General features: G+C 37.4%; 1 protein-coding gene across 4 annotated transcripts in view; it reads left to right on the forward strand.

The window, feature by feature from the left end:
- The window catches only part of DHRSX (dehydrogenase/reductase X-linked), a 122,119-nt gene that overhangs the window by 48,547 nt on the left and 52,398 nt on the right, over positions 1-21,174 (forward strand). For 3 of the 4 annotated variants that reach the window (XM_087895303.1, XM_087895300.1, XM_087895302.1), the window contains one exon: positions 18,847-18,948. The exons of the other annotated variant lie outside the window; for it this stretch is intronic. In XM_087895303.1, coding sequence (XP_087751429.1) covers positions 18,847-18,948 — 102 coding nt within the window. The remainder of the gene's footprint in view (positions 1-18,846; positions 18,949-21,174) is intronic. 4 annotated transcript variants of the gene reach the window in all.

Below are 21,174 nucleotides of genomic sequence, written 5' to 3' on the forward strand. Positions count from 1 at the left end.
TCAGTTGCTGTCAGAGAAGAGGAGAAAATCCCGCATATGGAGTGGAGCCGTAGCGCCCCGAAAAGGGACGTTCAGGTAAGGCAACGTCCATTCTGTTGTATTATTACTATTATTATCAGTATGTTACTTTTTCTTTTTTTCTTTTGTAAAATGCTATGCCTGGACAATATACTGTATTCAAAATACTTACATATAAATTAAAAAAACTTGGCAGGAAGGAAGTTTCTGGAAAACTTGCTGAGAAAATCACAGTTACTTGTCCAGGTAATTTCTGAGAATCAGGCAGGATTGAACAGACCAGCCCTTCCCCACCTTTTCATGTAGTTTTCAATGTTTTATATGTATTTGAGTCACACTGTTACTTTCCAGGTTAATCAATGCAATGTGACCTTACAATAGTAAGTAGTAGGAAATAAAATAAATTAAATTAAATGTATGTATATATAGAAAGTTATTCCCATATTCTGCATTTAAACAAAAGTCAGGTGCCATTTTTCAAGCTTCACAGAATGATTCATATCGGAGGCAGAATTGGTGTGGATTTCTGTATAGCTAGAATTAATTTTTAAGAGGAAGAAAATAATGGCAAAAAGTTTGTGTCTATTATTTGGCATTGTTATTGGTGAACTTATTCTCCTCCTAAATTGTGTAATTTATGCCTACCATCATCACCAATTTTGTGTATTTTTTTTCAAGTGATCAGATGTTTTGATCATGATTACTTGGTCAAATGAAACTAATATAGAACAAGAAAATTGAAATGGTATGGATGCTCTCAAATCTCCTGAGGATTTCATGGATAGGGGGATGTAATTTGTTGGTAGCAGTGTGGAAATGGTTCACTGTTGCATTTTTCAATGATGTTTGCATTTTAATTTTCTTCTTCTGTTCAATGGCTACCCAGCTCCAGCCTTGTTTAAATCTATTCAGTCTTTGAAAATAGAACTCTTTAGCTCCCAGAATGCTGACAGAGCCTGTAGCCTTCAATTGTCATAATAAATAAGGTGTAGACATAAATTGTAATAGAAAATAAATTACTATAGTTTGTTCAGCTCAACATACTCTGTGCATATATCCATAAATATATTAAACATCCAAGGACACATTACATGTTTTATTCTCTGCTCCAATTTGAACCTAATCATTAATCATTTTAACTATTTATTTTCATGATATACCATTCCTGTTGCATTGAAAAACTCTGTGTTGATGTGAAGAATTATAGTAGTCCATAATTCTACTATATGTTCATAATATACTTTCTTAAAATCAAACAAATGAGCAATAAACTCTCTCATGTTCATGTCCAGATTAAGAGCAAAAAATCAGGTCTGTACATTTTTTGCTTGACATAAAGCCAGTGGTGAAATCCAGCTGGATCTATCCAGCTCGTGTGATCCGGTAGGGCCGGCGGCAGGAGGCTCCGCCACCCACCCGGATGTCATGTTGTCCCGTTTTTGAGCCTCTGCGCATGCGAGTGAGTTCGCATTTGTAATCTGGTAGCAAGGGTAAGTGCATTTTACCCCTCCATAAAGCAATGTGTTCTGTCCCCGTCTCACACACGCACACAAACAGATATCCAGGGGTTAAATAAAACTGGCAGACAACAAATTCTTTCGATAAGAGGATTGGCAGCAACCCAGTAGCTGCTTGCCAAGAACTTTACCCATAAAGGGAGGGGTTGTTCCTTTGACGGATAAAGCCAAACAAGATACACACAGTTCAAGAATTGTCAAGTCCAGTCCCTATTAAATCCAAGGCAGATATCGTTGTTGCAAAGATACAATGTGACTCGCTAGTACTTAGTTTTGTCCGTCACAGAGTCTGAATGGCCACCTCACCCCCTTATATCCCCTGTGGAGTGTGGTCCAGTGACTCAGCTTAATCTCTGGCACGTCTCCTTTTCTGCTGCGTGCTCTTGTCTCTCCGACGCCGGCGTGGATCCAGCCAAGACTTTCTCCATCACTGTCCAACTGTGAGGAGATACCTGGCTCCTGGCCAATCTCTTCTCTCTCGGGAGACACCCGAGGCATTGCCAGAGAGGAGGGTCCTGGAGAGGGAGGCCTGGCCAACTCCTCTCCTTCATGTTCGGAACCTTCTCCCTCCGATAAGTCAGCCTCGGGGGTCGGAGTCACAACACAATGCATTACTATTCGAATTGTGTTTCTTGCCTCTCATTTTCTTTTAATCAGAATTCTACCAAAACTTTTATGGAAGGAAAGACTTGCAGAAGCCAGCATGCACATTTCTTCCCCCTTTTTTTGTCCCCCTGGGATTTTAAAGCAGCTGGAAGAGCATTGAATTACCCCTGGTTTTTAAATACAAAAGAAAAACTCTGATAGCTATAGAGTGTGGATGTATTGGTATATTTTTTGTTGGATGGAAGAGCACAGAGGAAGAATTTGCAGTTGAGGAAGGGGAACAGGGAATGGATGTTGGAGGAGCAGGTTTGGATTTCAGGAAACCAAGAGCAGACAAGCAGAAATGGGGAGCAGAGCCCAGCAGCAGAGGTGGGATTCAGCTGGTTCGGATTGGTTCAGGCAAACTGGATATTAATGTTAATCTGGTTTGCCGAACCAGTATTTACAAGGACTGCCTGACCCTGCAAACCCCACCCCGCCCCTCCCAGGTGTTTCAATGCAGCCTATTTTGGATGCGAGGTTAGTGCAGGGACCATGCGGGGTCTCTGGGAGGGTGAAAAACAGGCCTACTGGAAGTCCAGAAATGGACCCATTTCTGGCCTTCGGAGGGCCTCCGGTACCCGGGGGAGGCCATTTTCTCCCTCCTGGAGGCTCAAAGAAAGACACTGGAGCCTCCGGAGGGCAAAAAACAGGCCTACCGGAAGTCCAGAAATGGGCCCATTTCCAGTCTTTGGAAGGCTCTGGTGCCCGGGGGAGGCTGTTTTCGCCCTCCTGAAGGCTCAAGAAAAGCATCCAGAGCCTCAGGAGGGTGAAAACGCCCCCCCCCCGGTGATATAGGAGGCCAAGTAAGCCATGCCCTCATGGTCATGTCCACCCAGCAATCGGGCAGCGAACTGGTTGTTAAATTTTTCAATCCCACCCCTGCCCAGCAGCCTCACAATCTCAACAGAGACAGTGAGAATCTACAATCAGCCAGTAGCTAGTAAAGCACCTTCCTTCCTCCTCTGTTACGAGAACTGAGAAACTGCCAAGTTAATGCAGTAAGAGCCAACTAACTTGAAGGTTGTTGAGGGTAAAACTGTCCTCTGCAAAGTAGTGCAACGGACCAGACAGCGAATAGATACGATGCTTAGCAAAACACACAGATAGTCACAGACTCTGAACGTTTAAAGAAAAATAAACAGTCTTTACTTGTAGTAAAAAACAAACATGGCTTCTCAAAAACAATTTCTTCAATCACGGTTCAACACAAACATAGTTTGCTTACAATTCCAGTTCTCTTCAAACACAGACCCAGTTCCTTCAAGCAGTTCAACCTTCAATAGCAGGAGCAGGAGCAGGAGTGAGAGCAGAAGTGAACGAACTTCCTGCCTTCCTTTATATGTCTGCTTAGCATAGCCAATTAGTCATCTTTGTAGCAGTTAAAGTTACAGAACATAGTTTTCTATATATTATCTACCCAACCGTAGGATAAGCATCCAACATTCTCCCCTTTGGGTAGACTAATATATTTACAATCTTAAACCATACTGTTCACATGTATCTATATGTTTCCTACTTTCCTGTTCTTTTGTGAAATGATCGGCTATATTGTCCTCTGATGCACAATATACAAGTTCTATCATCTTGTTCGTTATACATTCTCTTACATTGAGATACCGAAGATCTGTATGTTTTGTTCTAGTCTTTACAGCTATATTTGTCGCCATTTTTATCGCTGCCTGATTATCTTTGTATACTATTATAGGTTCTTCTATATCTATTCCTAAATCTAGCATCAGCTGCTTAATACTGATCAAATCCGTACATAACAAAGATAAACAAGAAAACTCTGCTTCCATTGTAGACATACTTAAATGCTTTTGTCTTATTGAACGCCACCATATCAAAGATTTTCCCAGAAATACAGCGATTCCTGAGGTTGATTTTCTTGTATTCACATCTGTTGCGAAACTAGCATCTGCATAAGCGGTCACATGCAATTCTTCTGATGGTTGTAGATACAATGCATGATGCATGGTATATTTCAGATATCTTAGAATACGTTTTGCTCCTTGCCAGTGTCTTTCTGTAGGTTCCGTGTTGAATCTAGCTAATTGGTTCACACTAAGAAATATCGGGTCTAGACCAATTGCTTATGTATGATAAACTGCCAATCAACGATTGGTATATCCCTTTATCAAACAATGGACTTTGCACATCAGTGTTGCAATAATCTTGAACCATAGGTGTCTTTGATGGTTTACACAATTCCATTCTGAACTGTTTTAATAGATTATTAATTTTATCAGTTTGGGATAATTTAAATCCTCCCCTAGTTTTTTCAATTCTTACACCTAGGTATTGTTGTATCTCTCCTAGATTTTTAATCCTGACATGAGCTTTTAATTCATCAACAATCCTGTTGGCCTCTTGCTCATTCTTTGTAATCAGAGCTATATCGTCTGTAAAAAGAAGTAATAACGATACTATACCATCCCTTTCCATTTTAAATAAACATGGATCTGCTAATCCTGCTTCAAATCCAATATTCTTCAATGTTTTTACAATACACTGGTTCCATTCATAACCTGACTGCTTTAACCCATATAGACTTTTCTTTAATAACCAACAGTCAGCTTTCCCATTTTCCTCAAATCCTGAGGGTTTCTTTAAATAAATTTCATGCTGTAATGGTGCATGCAGATATGCGGTCTCTACATCTAAATGAGTAACTATATATTTATTTCTAGCTGCCCATACCAACGCTGCTCTTAATGTAATGGCTTTTAAGCTTGGAGCGAATACTGCATCGTAATCATCAGGAGACTGATTAAATCCTTGAGCTACTAGCCTAGCTTTATATATTGGTATCCCATCTATCCCAGTCTTTAATTTATATATCCACTTACTACCTAGTATAGTTTTCCCTTTTGGAATTGTTACAGACTCATACACTTTCAAATTCTGCAAAGATAGTAGTTCTTTAGTCATTGCACCTTTCCACACTTTCTGGTCTTCAGGTGGAAACGTGGTCAACTCGTTAAATGTAATTGGGACTTTATTTACTTGATAGACTGTAGTTGCCTGATACCTATCAGGTGCTCTTGTTACTCTATTCGACCTTCTTGGGAGTTCAGGATTTACAGATTGCCTTTCCACCTTAACCTCTTCCTGTACTATGTCTTTCTCTACCTCTTCGCTCTGGATCTCTGGCATTCCATTGGTAGCTTCACTCTGCGTTTCAATTATAACCTCATTTTCAGTACCTACTTTATTCTACCCTACATGCTCCATAAACCTGGCATTTGCACTGTTAACTACCGTTGCTGTTCCTTTTACCCAAAATCTGTAGGACCTGTGGTTTGAATTATAACCAACAAATATTAATTGTTGTGCCCTACTCTGGCCCTTACACCTTAACTGCGCTGGAATATGTACCCATGCAGGTGATCCAAATGTGTGTATGTAGCTCAAATCTGGCTTCCTTCCATGCCATACGGTATATGGAATTTTGTTAGTGGTTGTATTTATGGTATTGTTTAAGAGTGTATTTGCACACATAATGGCTTCTCCCCATAAAGTAGCTGGTAAACCTGCATCAGCTAACATTGATCTCATCTTTGCTTGTAGAGTTTGTCCTCTCCTTTCAACCTATGAGTTATGCTGTGGCCGATATGGAGCTGAACATTTGTGCTTTATACCAGCATTAGCTAACAATGATTTAAACGTTGTGTTGACAAACTCAGTACCATTGTCAGTTACAATGGTAACTATTTTTTGATTTGTTTTTCTCTCCACAAACTTAATCCATTGAACAAAATACCAGAAAGTATCTACCTTAGACTTCAATAGGTAGCAAAAACCATACCTGGAATAATGGTCAACTATACTGAGAACATAGCAAGCACCTCCTAAACTAGCCTTTATTGGCCCTATTAAATCAGCAAATACCACTTCCAGTGGTCTCTTTTTTTTTAAACCGGTCAAACCTATTAGCAGGGATTGTTCTACTTTTCTGCTGATTACAAATATTGCAATTTAAATACTGGTTACATGGTTTCAGCTTCAACCCATTAACTAATTTTACAGTTTTATGTAACATTTTAAAACTGATATGCCCCATATGCCTGTGAAGCAGGTGAACACATTCATCATGTGGTTTGACATTTGAGTACACAACATTTGTAACATGGTTACTAGATAATATATATAAACCATCTTTCAGTTTTCCAATAATCTTGGTTTCACCTTTTTCAATTAAACAATCATTGGTTCTAAACGTTACTGTATATCCTAGCTTAACCAATACTCTAACCGACAGCAAATTAAAGTTTAGATTTGGAACATATAACATATGCATTTTTTCTTTTACATATGGACATATTGCCATTCCCTCACCACATGCCTTTAGCTTCCACCCATTTGCTAAAGAAACCTTATTATGACTAGGCAACATTTTCACAAAATAGTTTTGTGTTCTGACAATGCATAGCGACGCCCCGCTATCAGTAACCCATGAATCGTGGTTAACTGGTTTCTTATCAGATATAGCTACATTACATTGTTTTTTATCTTTAACCATGGTTTTTAGTTTCAGCCTTCTGCAAAACTTGGCTGTATGACCCTTCTTGCCATAATTAAAACAATGTTTTACAGCATATACATGGTTATTTGCCTGTACATTTACATTAATCAACTCAGGTTCTTCCCTTAGTTGTTTTCTTTCTTCTCTCCTTCTGGCCTCTTTTAGTAGTCATAAGGTTACATTGGCCAAAGTTAGTTCCTGCTGTGTGAGAACTTCAAATGATGTTACTACGTCGTCGTAGCTTTCATCTAGCGATCATAACAGTATATAAACCTGTTGTTGCTCGGAAAAAACCACCTCCTTCTGATGTAGCTCTTGAAAAATGCTTTTTATGCAATTCAGGTGTGTTAACATGTCACCACCCTTAAGGAGTCATGTGCGAAACAACTTTCGTGTAATGTTAATTTGCGCCCCTACAGTGTCACGAACATAAAGACGTTTCAAATTTCCCCAGCATTTTGCAGCAGACTGTTCACCCTCAATATGAACAAACTGGGTATCGTCTAGAGACAAACCAATAATACACAATGCACTCTCATTCTTCCTCTGGAACTCGGCTATCTTCCTGGCATCCTCGGCATCGTCAGCATTCCAGGAGGTCACATCTGGTGGATTCTGCACTACATCCCATAGCCCTTCTTTGCGCAACAGGAGACTGCACTTGGTGGACCAAGATTTGTAGTTGGTGCCATCCAGCCGGGTAACCAGCAATAAGTTGGGAGCTTGACCTTGTGCCATCCTCACCAGGATATTAAATACGTATCAGAACATCTGGAGCAATAATGTGTGTTGCAACTCTCTTATTGCTGTAACTGGTACACACACTCTGGCACTGGGCCCATAACCAGTGTTGAGGGTAAAACTGCCCTCTGCAAAATAGTGCAACGGACAGACAGCGAATAGATACGATGCTCAGCAAAACACACAGATAGTCACAGACTCTGAACGTTTAAAGAAAAATAAACAGTCTTGTAGTAAAAAACAAACATGGCTTCTCAAAAACAATTTCTTCAAACAATCATGGTTCAACACAAACATAGTTTGCTTACAATTCAAGTTCTCTTCAAACACAGACCCAGTTCCTTCAAGCAGTTCAACCTTCAATAGCAGGAGCAGGAGCAGGAGTGAGAGCAGAAGTGAACGAACTTCCTGCCTTCCTTTATATGTCTGCTTAGCACAGCCAATTAGTCATCTTTGTAGCAGTTAAAGTTACAGAACATAGTTTTCTATAAATTATCTACCCAACCATAGGATAAGCATCCAACAAAGGTGGCTAAATGATGGGCAAAATTTTCGTTATAATCTCAAGCAATAAAGTGAATAGAAGCATTCATAGGACAATTTAGCAATTGGGTAAATGCATGGGCCTTAGTATAAGTATATAGCATAGAGACACCTAGTGGTAGGTGTTAAGGCAGAAGTTAGAAAGTAAGATTGTTAAACTTTGAGGAAGACTAGTAAAAGTTTTTTTTAAGCATTCATTCCAATTTCACTCTAATATATCACTATCATCCCCATGATTCGCCAGTTGCAGCCCTTTCTGGACTGGGACGCCTTGCGCACGGTCACTCACTCCCTTGTCACCTCCCGGCTGGACTATTGTAATGCTCTCTACATGGGGCTCCCCTTGAAGAGCACTCGGGGGCTCCAGCTGGTCCAGAATGCGGCTGCGTGGGTTGTTATGGGCGCAACCCGTTGTGCCCATGTGCCATGTGACACCCCTCCTGCACGAGCTGCACTGGCTCCCAGTGGTCTTCTGGGTGCGATTCAAGATGTTGATCACCACCTTTAAAGCGCTCCATGGCATAGACCGATTTCTGCCACAAACAGCCTCCCACCGGCCGGTTCGCTCCCACAGAGAGGGTCTCCTCAGGGTGCCATCTGCCAAGTTATGTCGGCTGGCGACACCCAGGGGGAGGGCCTTCTCTGTGGGAGCCCCTGCCCTGTGGAACGAACTGCCCCCGGAAATGCGCAAGATCTCCGACCTCCGTGTATTTCGCTGTGCCCTTAAGACCCTGCTGTTCCGCCAAGCCGAGCTATCAATTTAATGATTTTTAAATTGGGTTTTAAATTTTTGGGGTTTTAAATTTCAGCCGAATTATGTAATAATTTTAATTATTTTTAACTGATGTTTGTCTTTGTGTTTTTTAATAGGCTGTACACCACCCTGTGTCCTTTGGGAGAAGGGCAGTATTGAAATTTATGTATGTATGTATGTATGTATGTATGTATGTATGTATGTATGTATGTAAATTTCTAAAATACTTTAGCCAGTCTTCCTTTCACTCTGCTTTCATCACAAATCATTCCTTCTATTTTTAATTTCATTCATTCTGATGGAGATGCCTGATATTCAGGCACTCCCTCCAGGAGTTATGAATGCTCCAACACTGGAAGTTTTTAAGAAAGATTGGACAACCATTTTTTTTTTTTTTTGCTTTAATTTATATGCTGCCCTTCTCCGGAGACTCAGGGCGGCTTACAATGTGTTAAGCAATAGCCTTCATACTTTTTGTATATTTATACAGAGTCAGCTTATTGCCCCCACAATCTGGGTCCTCATTTCACCTACCTTTGAAAGGATGGAAGGCTGAGTCAACCTTGAGCCTGGTGAGATTTGAACTTGCAGTAATTGCAAGCAGCAGATGTTAATAACAGTGCTTTAGTCCACTGTACTACAGGCTCTTGTTTGAAATGGTATAGGGCAGTGATGGCTAACCTTTTCGGCACCGAGTACCGAAACTGGAGCATATGCGTGTGCCAGAACACCGGAACCTGGAAGAGAGCAGCTGGCTGGTGCACATGCGCGCGCCGGACGTCTGTTCTTACTGGTTTCATCGCACACATGTGCGCCAGCCAGCTGTTCTGTTCTGGGTTCTGGTGTGTGCATGCGTTCGCGCTCACATTTGCGAACTGTTGTGGAGGTTAATAAAATCAATGAACCATGAACCTTTGTCTCTATGAATTTCTACTTTAACAAATGAGCCTTTAAATCATTTAAAAGTAAATGTTTTTATTTACATAATAAAAACATAACAATATCTATACAATTAATAAACAGCACTTAATTACTATGATTAGTTATCCTGTCAGCTATATATATCTATATCTATTCGCTCTAAGCTATGTTATCTATGACTATTCTTCCTCAGAAGAAATATTATTATAAACCACCAGAACTGCTTCCAAACTGCTCACAGTTGTTTAACGGAATATCCTAGAAGAATTAAGAGCTAAGAACTAAGACCAAATAACTAAGACGAGTGAAGATCGAAGAGCAAAGAGTTTCTGACTAGAATCTCCTTTTATACTATGACAGTTAGGGTAGGACCCTGGAGATTCAAACATATTAGCTGCCCTCTGATTGGCTTATGTATTTGTCCATTCCAAAAGCCATTAATAGGCACAGCTATAGAGAAATAAATTTTCTCTAACACGAACTGGTAGGGAAGGTAAGTGAATCCCACCTCTACATCCAGGTCATGATTGTCCCAAAGGTGCATTTTCAGGACGCAACTGGACTTTCTTGGGGGTTTTTTTGAAGAAATTTCACTTTCCATCCAGGAAGCTTCTTCAGCTCTGATAGGATAGTGTTTTTGTGCTATGTTATCTTAATACCATTTATCATTTTTTAAAAATGCATATTTCTTAAAGTACCAGTAACAAATGATGTGATAGAAATATGTTTAAATAAGTTAAATAACATTGATTATTTTATTATCCAAGTTAAATGAATTAGGAAAAGGTTATGGCAAACTAATAAAAATAGTATTTTGCCATCTTCATTAAAGATTTTTCTATATAGTTTAGGCTTTGTTCCAAAGTGGAAAGAGGGAGCTGGAATTCTTTGCTTAGGAAAGGAAACAGCAGTTGTTTGCAAAATGAGAAAGAAAACACTTGTGATCTTGTACCATTTCCTTTATGAATCACAGAATGCTTAATTAATATATTATAGTTGACTAGAAGCTTGCAATCATTCTGGTTCATCTCTCTCTGCAAAAGGTTGCATTGAAATAGAAGCAACATCTTGGGAACTCTTGAAAATTATTCTTGCAATATATGTTCACACTGCTTTCCATGGGGAGGAAGTTTCAGCTTTATTTTAGCCAAGTTGCTCTGGCTTTTAAACCATATAATACTGGGCAAGCATTTAAACCTTCTTTCAGAAGACAAATTTTGTCCTGACATCTTGTATTAAGAACTCTTTAAAGCCATTTGGATGGCTTCCCATTTAAATCACACTCCTCCTTTGGATTAAAAAGATTGTCAAAGAAGAAAATCAATTCAACTCATAATTCTAGGAGACGGACTTCTACAAAGGCTATTTAAAGTGAGAATATTGAGAATTTATTGCTTCAGATTTTTTCCCCTTGGGATCCTCATCTCATATTCCACTCCATTCCATTCTACTTTCAAAGATTTGCCCTTTTAAGGTAAACTCAAAGCCCAAACTTTCATATTCTCCAGTACTTTTAAAAATATAAAGATAGTTTATACGACGCAGCAGCAGAGAACAAAAATGATTGATACTAAATGTACTGATCTATACATTTGTGTAGTCACCTACTTAAGATTAAATATATCTTTAGATTGCAAGTATTCAAATTATACCAGGTCTCATAAAAACTTCAGTTTGCCTAGGACTGATAGAATAAAGAAGCCAACAAAAAGACTTGAGTTCCCCATTTTGTCCCCAGATGGTTGATTTTCCCCAAGTGTAATTTGTATCTGCTTTCATTTTTTGTATTTAATTCTATCCTCTGGGCAAGTGAATAAATCATCTTGAAATATAAAACAATTATTTTAAAGCTAAATCATACCTCCCTACTCAAGAATCATCTTTATTAAATACCTCCAATACGTCTTTATCTTGAAAGCTATTATTTGCTTTCAGATTACTTTTATATATAATTCTTTTTTGAGAAATTTTTGAGTTGGTGCATCTTCCTATCTAAATGGGAATATATAACTACAACCTAAATGAAGTATGAAAAAGAAAGCATTGATTTATGATTGAAATAAGCTATTGTGGTACTGTTAACCTTCTAGTGTTAGACTAATGGAGTCCAGTGCTGCAAGGCAGTAGCAGTTTATCTAATCCATTTTTTTTAGGACTGTGCAAATCCTTTGAAAGAACGTGCACAGACAGCCAGGGACAACTTCCAAAGCAGCTGTGGAGCCTGGAAATGGTTGCTAAATGGATTCTAAACAACGCTTTGTACACACTCCCACATTTTTCTTTTTCAGGGGATTTGCACAACCTGTTATTTCCCTTAGCAGCACTCAGTTGGAGCCATGCACGGCTCCATTCAGTAGAAGCTCAAGCAGTGTGGGAGTCAAGTATTTAAATGTTCTCTGATGCATCCAGTTATTTTGTTTTGATACTTTGTTTTGATTTCTCTGTATATGCAGATAGGCTGCTGTATTATAGATTAATTCTTCTTTTCAGGCCTGTAATTGTTAGATATTGTTTACAGGGACCATGTTTGTCATAAAAAGGGAACATGTATTCAGTGTTTCCTTTGTAAAGTATTTTTATGTCCCACTCGAGCTCTCTTTGAAAGTATTGAAATATTTGATCAAGGCAGAGCCAATTTTCTTGCTGGAGTATAATAATTACAATATAAAAGAAAGAAAATAGTACTGGAAGTATTGTGATCCAGCACTATTTTTCTAATATATGAGATTGTGAATGTCATCTATACTTTTTAAACTAAAAGAAATAAGTTGCAATATTGGAAAGTTCTTCAATTAAACATATTCATAGTGCCATCTACTTATTGATTTGCAATAGCAATGGCAATAGTAGTTAGACTTCTATTCCGCTTCACAGTGCTTTACAGCCCTCTCTAAGCAGTTTACAGTCAGCATATTGCCCCCAACAATCTGGGTCCTCACATTTTTCCTCAGAAGGATGGAAAGCTGAGTCAACCTTGAGCCGGTCAGGATCGAATGCTGGCTGTCGGAAGAATTAGCCTGCAATACTGCATTCTAATTACTGTGCCACCATGGCTCTTTTAGAATTATATCTTGCTATTATATTACTAAATATTATTAACATGTGAATAGATTTCCTCAGAAAATGTATAGAAGATTTGTGAAATGAGAATACAGATGGCTAATGAGTGGTTGAAGCTACTCTTGAATATAAGCAGTAGATACTGTAATGTGGTGACATTTGTTGCCAAATTCATTTTCATATCAACCCTAAACACCAATTCATTGTATTATACACACTATCCAATAGTAATTTCACTCAATAGAAATGCCTTTGACGAATATTAATTCTTCCAAAATACATGCTACTAGCTTGATTTTTTTTCTTTAATATTGTCTCAATGTACAGATTCTAAAGTGATCTGAAATTTCCTGTAAAATTTTAATCTCATCTGTTCTCTGATGTCATTTTAATGGTGACTAATTTGCAGTTTCTTGAAGGACTTCATGTGAATACTGTTTGGATAAAACCAAATTAATTAGGAGAGACTATGATTTCATGTTTTGCATATAATTTTCGTAAGTTGTTATGCATATGTTAGCTACATAGATCACATATTCTTTAGGGAATATGTGATTTATTTACCCAAGAGTTTAGTTCTTTACTATATTTCATAGTGTGATATGGACTGTGGGAATGTCTACAGATTTTCGAATAGAAGTAAACCATAACTGAACAAGTTCTGTATGTACTCTTCTGTAATTTTTTTTTTTTTTTTTTTTTTTGCTTCAGTAAGTCATCATAGTGGTAACTGTTGCAAATATTCTTATAATGTATTGCTTTAATGGAATTACTACAGGTAGTCATTGACTTACAACCAGTCGCTTAGTGACCATTTGAAGTTTCAACAGCCCTGAAAAAAGTGACATATGACTGGTTTTCACACTTATGATCATTGCAGCATCCCCATGATCAAAATTCAGACACTTGGCTTGGCAACTAGCATGTATTTATGACAGTTGCATTGTCCCAGAGTCATGTGATCACTATTTTTAACCTTCCCAGCTGACTTCTGACAAGCAATAGCCTTAGTGGCGCAGCAGACTAATGCTACTGTTAAAGGTAGTACTTAGCTTCCAGCTGCCTGCAATTACTGCGAGTTCAATTCTCACCAGGCTCAAGGTTGACTCAGCCTTCCATCGTTTCTAAGATAGGTAAAATGAGGACCTGGTTTGTGGGGGCAATAAGCTGACTTTGTATAAAATATACAAAAGTATGAAGGCTATTGCTTAACGCCTTGTAAGCTGCCCTGAGTCTCCGGAGAAGGGCGGCATATAAATAAATAAATAAAAAAAGCAAAGTCAATGGGGGAAGCCAGATTCGCTTAACAGCTGCAAGATTCGCTTAACAATTGTGGCAAAAAGGTCATACAATGGGGTGCAACTCACTTAACAATTGTCTTGCTTGGCAACAGAAATTTTTGGCTCAATTGTGGTTGTAAGTTGAGGACTACCTGTAGCAGAATTGTTTAGATGAAATCTTGTTTTATTAAAAGAAGAGAGACCTGTATTAGAAAGGGTGAATGGAAAATAAGGTTTCTCTCCCCTCCCCTCAATTTTTAAAGAAATATCAGGAAACTGAAGTCCTTTAGGCATGAGGGCGATCTGGGTACTATGGATCACTCACAACCTCTCAGTCCAACAATAAGATAGTAGTTGTGGAAAAAATAGAAGGCAGGAATATTAAATGTGTTTGGAGGCATGATTTGACCAAGTACAAATAAATGTATGTATGTGTGCATAAAATAAAAAGCAGGATAAAAATATAAGATCGGTGTATATTATAATTCTATAGATGAAGTGGGCAAATAAACTGAATCTCAACTTTTATGTGTTTTTCCTCAAAGAAAGCTATATCTTACCTCCCAATCAGTAATATATTGGTAGTCTTCGATTTACAATCCCAACTCGAACTAAAACGTCTGTTGCTAAATAATCCAATCATTATGTAAATCATGTCCAATTTCATAAACTTTTTGCTGTAATTGTTTAATTAGTCACTGCAATTAAGAGACTGTTGTCATTAAGTGAATCCGGCTAACCCTAACTTTCATGCATGTATAAAATGTTTATGGATGTATTTTATAATCTACAAGACACTACTGGGATATAGCAGTCTCCATTCAAAGTTATCTTGCAAAAAGCATATTCTAGTAGTCAATTCTTTGCCAAATTGTTGTCACTGGCATGAAAAGAATGATCTGTGACCCTGTTCTTGATGTACATTTTGGCAACAATAGCCAGAAAAAAATCCAACACATTTCTAAATTCATTCTCAAGAATGAATCATATCCCTATGTTTATCTATATGGGTTGGCGGCAACATTCATAGCATGATGAAATGGGAATATTTTTCTGAAGCTACATTTTGTTTGCTCACCCTTGGTACCTGGCAAAGATTAAATTGTAGTGCTTTTTATGAAAGTATGTCCTAGGTAGAATGACAAAAAAAATAATAATCAAAGATGCTATAAAAATATACAAAATAAAAAATAATACTGGTAAACATTTGTGCCTGTGAGGAAAATGACATTCTGAAATAACCAATTTATTTAGAAGACCAGAAGATAATTTGTCATCATGTGGTTGCTGGAATTTCCATTTTTAGATTTGAGTGTTTTCTATTCTTGGACAAATCTAGTATCATAAGGCAGAACAACAAGAACAACAAAAAACAACAAGAAAAACTTATGCTAGACCACAAGCACTTTTAGTTGTGGCTACACATAGGTGTAAATACTTGTATTGCATTTAGTTTTAATTAGAATGGATCCTGAATGAGTGTATTTGCCATACTTTTTAGCTTCCTCTCTTTTTATAAATTTATGGAGCATTCTGAAGTCTCATCTATCCTGGTCGAAGTTATGGAGATACTGAACATAGGGACTTAAAACTGATTCCCAAAGTTATGGCCATTTCAGTGCCCCTACAGTGACATGATAGACATTTGAGCACTTGGCAGCCTACCCGTACTTACAATGTCAGGGATGCTTCAACTCCCCCATCTACCTATATATCCTCCATCTATAGTTTCTCTCCCCCTCCCCATAGCTGACCTTTGCTCCTGCTGCTGACCAAGCATGCCTGGACTGGCTTTCTGCAAATAGCTGCTGATTGCATGAGGCTTTCTTCCCAAGGTTACACATGGGCAGCAGAGTCTTCAGAGTGCAGGGTAGCGAGGAGACTGGGACAAGTTTGGGTAGCTGGGATGACTTCCAGGAGTGGCTACAGCTTTGTGCTGTTGCTTAGAGGCTTCTATCAGATGTCTGTAAATGAAATCAAGAAAGCCATGGTATACCAAGAAGCCCTGAGCCACAGTGTGGCAAGCAGCCGAAGGGAGCGTGCAGAGCTGCCAAAAGGCAGAGATGGAAGAAAATAATTGAGGGAAAATGAAGGGAGGCAGTCTCTTACCATGGGGGACAGAGAAGCATGACTTCAGTCTGAAAGAAATCAGGCCTGGAATAGCTTGACTTGGGTTGGGTCCTGGGCTAGCAACAGATGAAGTTCAGTTAATGACCATAAGGGAATTTCTGGAATTGCTATCACTAAGCGATATAAGTCATGTGACATCAAGCTTTATGACCAGTTTACTTGGTGATAGAAATTCCAGTCCCAGTTACTATCATAACTCAAGGACTATCTTGTATATATCAATGACTGGATGAGATTTAAGTTTTACAAATTAAGTTTTATTTGACATTTGTCAAATAAACAATTTTTAGGCCACCTAACTCACAATTAAAAAACAAAGGCATCATGAGTAGAAACATATAAATAAAAAAATACCCATATCTAACATGAGCTGAAGTTTTTTCACTTTCCAAATTTGAGAACAACCAGGACATTAATTGTTCCTGAACATCATCAGAGTGGGAGTCTCTGGGGAGATATCAGGACAGCATCATGACACAGAAGGTATAGGAGATGATCCAACGCAGAGCTCACAAAATCCTCCTGCTGAACATTTTGCTTGTTTATTTGCAAAGAAAAGCAAATTTCTTGATTTCATTTACAGACACCTGAAATAATGTGCACAATAATCCATTAAACATGATTTCTTCCCCCTGTTCCTCCTCCTCCTTATCCCTTTGCCTTCCTTTGATAAAGTAGTAGGAATGTGGCATTGATTTATTGGTATTTGCAACAATAAATATAAGTCAGGTGTTTGTGTCAAAGTCTTTAGCTTAATCTTGTGACTATTTAAGTATATGGCCCCTCAACCATCCCTTAGCTTATTAGAGCTGCGCAAGAATGTTAATTACCCTGGCTGACATTCTATCTCAGGCTGGCTTGGTTTGCTCTTCAGCCATTATCTGGGAAAGAACATCTGCCTTGAAGAAAGACATCTCTCTCATCAGCTATCATGCTTTTTCAATGGTCTTATCCAAACTCAACCCATAAACACTTTTGGTGACTTGTCCCAGCCTTCCCTGGAAAAACAAGCAAATAATCAGCACTGACACTGCCTATAATCCATGTTGGCTCACCAGCTATCTATGCTTTTTCTTCCTCAAACTTTCTTTTTAAAGTCTGGTGAAAGTCTTCCTTTTTTCTACCTAAACCAATGGCATCCTTTATCCTGAAAAAACTTCTGTTTTGTAGAAAAGTGTGTTGCCAGTTCTCTCCCAAACCCGTGTTATCATTGAAGAAGAACAGTTTGCCTGTCAGGGAATTTTAGTGACAGGATAATAGAGTGCAATGCACTGCTACATGCCACCACAATCTTTAGCAAAGAAAACTTAAGAATCTTGCTTAGAATTGTTTGTAACTGATAAAGAATTTCATAATACTGTAGGCATTTTACAAATTATAAATAGGGTACTTCTGAAAGTCCTAATTGTTCTTTATTTTGAAGAGTAGAATTTTCAGGTTTGGCTGAATGTAGGCTCTGCTTTACAATCTAATTCTAATGTGCAATTTATGATGATATATCACTAGATTTTGAAGTCCGCTTACTTTCAATTTCTCCCACAAAGGGTACCTAGAACAAAGAAGTAAGAGGTTTATTAATTATTTGCATTGCATGCTGTCTTACTTCAAAGGAGTTTTGACTGATTTGCACATTTTGATCATAGCTTTAAATGTGAAGTATATTAGGCTGAGGTAGATGGATTGTCTTTTGAAACTATGAAGTTGTAGTATTTATTTATTTTACATACATGAATTTATATATTGTTCTCCTCCCAAGATTCTCTGATTTTACAATAAAATTGAAAGTACAATAGATATAAATTAGATATTAATCCAAGAAAAACAGGACCCCAAAATGGCTTACAATCATAGCAAGAGTATTAAAAGTCAATTGCTGAGCAATGACTATAACAAAACCATTATCAGGGGATAAGTATTGGAGAAAAGTATTTCAGAGCAAGGGGACTACCTCAAAAGACTGGCTTATTGCTTATGTCCCTTTGGTTTCTTTTAAGAATAAGAATGATGAGCATGTTTGCTTGCACTAAAACAATAGACTTATTCTTAAGGAATCCAGTAGACAAATTGTACAAAGATTTATAGGTCAAAATCAGCGGGCTTGCCTCATTCCTTTGCCAGTCTGTTTTGTCATATTCTATCCAAACTGATATCCCATCTTGTATATAGGTTTCAAATGAAGACGATGATATGCCATTATTAAGACAATTGAATTTTTTCCTATAATCAAAGAAATGCACAGCTTACAATGTAAAACTAATTATAAAATGTAAAATATGAAATTTAAAGAAAAAACAAAAACAAATCCTTGAAGTAATAGCCGGAGCACTTTGACTTATATACCGCTTCACAGTGCTTTACAGCCCTCTCTAAGCAGTTTACAGAGTCGGCATATTGTCCTAACAATATGGGTCCTCATTTTACAGACCTCAGAAGGATGGAAGTCTGAGTCAACCTTGAGCTGGTGAGAATTGAACTGCCAGCAGCCAGCAGTCAGCAGAAGTAGCCTGCAGTACTGCATTCTAACCACTGCGCCATCACGGCTACTTCATGCTGCAGAAATATTGGAAGACTACAAATAACATTTCAAATAAATTTGAAAATTGTATAAGTGTATAATTTATAATTTTATAAAATATACACACATACATATATATATGTAAATTTGTTTTGCTTGTCAGTGATCTGTAATTGTTTTCCTCTCTCCTTCAGTGGAATTTTTATACTGTGATTTGGCTTCCATGAAGTCCATATATCAATTTGTTAAAGAGTTTAAGGCAAAGAATTTCCCACTTCATGTCCTGATCAATAATGGTGAGTTTTTATTATTATCAGTATGTATGTATGTATCAATGTTCATCTATTCAAATCCATGATGTTCCTTGAACGAAAATCGTTTATAGCCCTAGCAGCATAATTATGTCACTAGTGGCAATATAACTGACTTTCCTGAACCTTTTTATGTTAATCTCTTATGTAATTAGGTACTTTCCCCACACTATTTTTTGACATTTCTTAGACTCCCTCCGTGTGTTCTAAATTTTAGGTAGAAAAAAATAAACACATAGGAATAATTTTATCAGTTATGTTTAGCTTTTTTCAGATAATTAATGTCCTGCATGTTTTTCTTAAAATTCACAATTGTATAGTATTTTTTAAAAAATTATACTGCTTTTGCAAATCTTCATTTTTTTGTTTACTTGTTTAGTTTTTGAGGTATCTAAATACTGGTAACTATAATGTATGCTAATGTGAAATCTTAACTTTATTGCAAAATAGAACATGAAATTATCTTAGCATTATGGGAAGAGAGAGGTTTTTTTTAGTTGATGATTGCAAAAATCCACCTTTTCTTCCTTTAGTTAGAAAGTATCTGATAAAGTGAACTGCAGGTCATGAAAGCTTCTGCTTTTTACTGAAATGTGTTAGTCAAAAAGATGCTATCAGACTCCTCCTGAAATTACCGCGAGAGAAACTACTAGTCCAAACCATAAAAACATAATTATTGGAATACGGCCATCTGTGATTGATTAGTATTATAGTAACTATTGTATTTACTTTTCATGCAGTGTGATCAACAGATATTGCATATAGTTTGTCCAAACATATATTCTAAATTATGCATTATTGAATCTCCCAGACAAAAGTTCATGATTCATTGATTTAATTGTAGCAAATCAAGTTTGGCCATGTAAATAAACCTCAGAGCAATAATATATTAAAATTCTCAAACGTTTTTGAAGCATAATGCAGGTGATTTAAAGTGAGAAATATATATCATATAGATTATATTTCAGGACTACATTGCTATATCTTTTTGTTTCTGATTTACTCAACATATGAATATTTAGTACTGTAGCATGAAAAATAATTCATTCTAACAAAATATGACTGGCCTCAATACAGTAGTCCTCAATTTAACAACTGTAATTTGAGCCCAAATTATGATTGTAAATCCTGCTGGTCATTAAATAGGTCACTTGCCTAAAACCATGGCCTTGCCTGGTTTTACACACTTTTTTGCGCAAGTTGTTAAATGACCATAACAGTTATTAAGCAAATCCATTGTACCTGATGGGTATTTTTTGCTGGAAACTGGATCTAAACACTGGTTTCTGGCTAAAATCAGGATCACATGAAAGTAGGTCATAAATCAGGAACACATGAAAGTAGGACCCTGCAAACAGTTGTAAATGAGGGCCTGTTTCCAGGCACCCAAAATATGATCACATGAGCTTAGGCGAGTGGCCACTGGAATTTCAAAACCAGGTTATAATTAGTTCTGGAGAGGTCTGTCATAATTTTGAATTGTCGTTAACTGAGTACCTCTATGCATTTTCAGGCTTGCATTTTGCTTCAAGAACCAATTTTATGCTGTTTTTAAAATAGTAATAAGTAAACAAAATAATATTGCACGATCTGCTTTTTAAAATGAAAAGCCCTTCATTTTTATTGATTTTCTTTCTTCTTGCTTTAATAAACAAATGGACATAGGCATTACTCCTATTACTCCTCATGTAATCTTGCTTTTTGCTGTCTAAAGCTGTTACTACTACTGTTAAGATTAACAAAAGGATAAAACAAAACTTTGACCTTCACTTATTAATGAGTTCATTAAGGTGGAGTTTCTAAGACTTTGAATTAATACTTTCTAGATTTTCTACCTGGGCCTTAGAGATTTTGTTTAAATGTTTATATGTTGTCCTTTGCTACATTTTGAACAACTTCCTTTCCTTCTCAAATTCCAGTTTTACAACTGCCCTCACTGGCAATTCCTACCCACTTTTTGGGGATTTTGGAAAGTGATAGTGTCTTTATGTACCATTTATATAGCAGATGAAGAAAAGGGAATGCTTGACTCCTTCCCTTTTGTCATCCCCGCCAATTATTCTCCTTAATAAGAGAAAGAACTAAAGAAAAGGAGACAAATTTTAATGAATGTGTGTCAGATTTAGACAACTGGCAAAACTTGATATTTAATTTGTGCAAGTGTTTTGCAAGAACTTGATTAGAGGTAGTGGGGATTATGTCATGAGGCTT

The sequence above is a fragment of the Pantherophis guttatus genome, chromosome 5, assembly GCF_059756535.1.
Source record: "Pantherophis guttatus breed Tessera chromosome 5, ASM5975653v1, whole genome shotgun sequence".
Taxonomy (NCBI): domain Eukaryota; kingdom Metazoa; phylum Chordata; class Lepidosauria; order Squamata; family Colubridae; genus Pantherophis; species Pantherophis guttatus.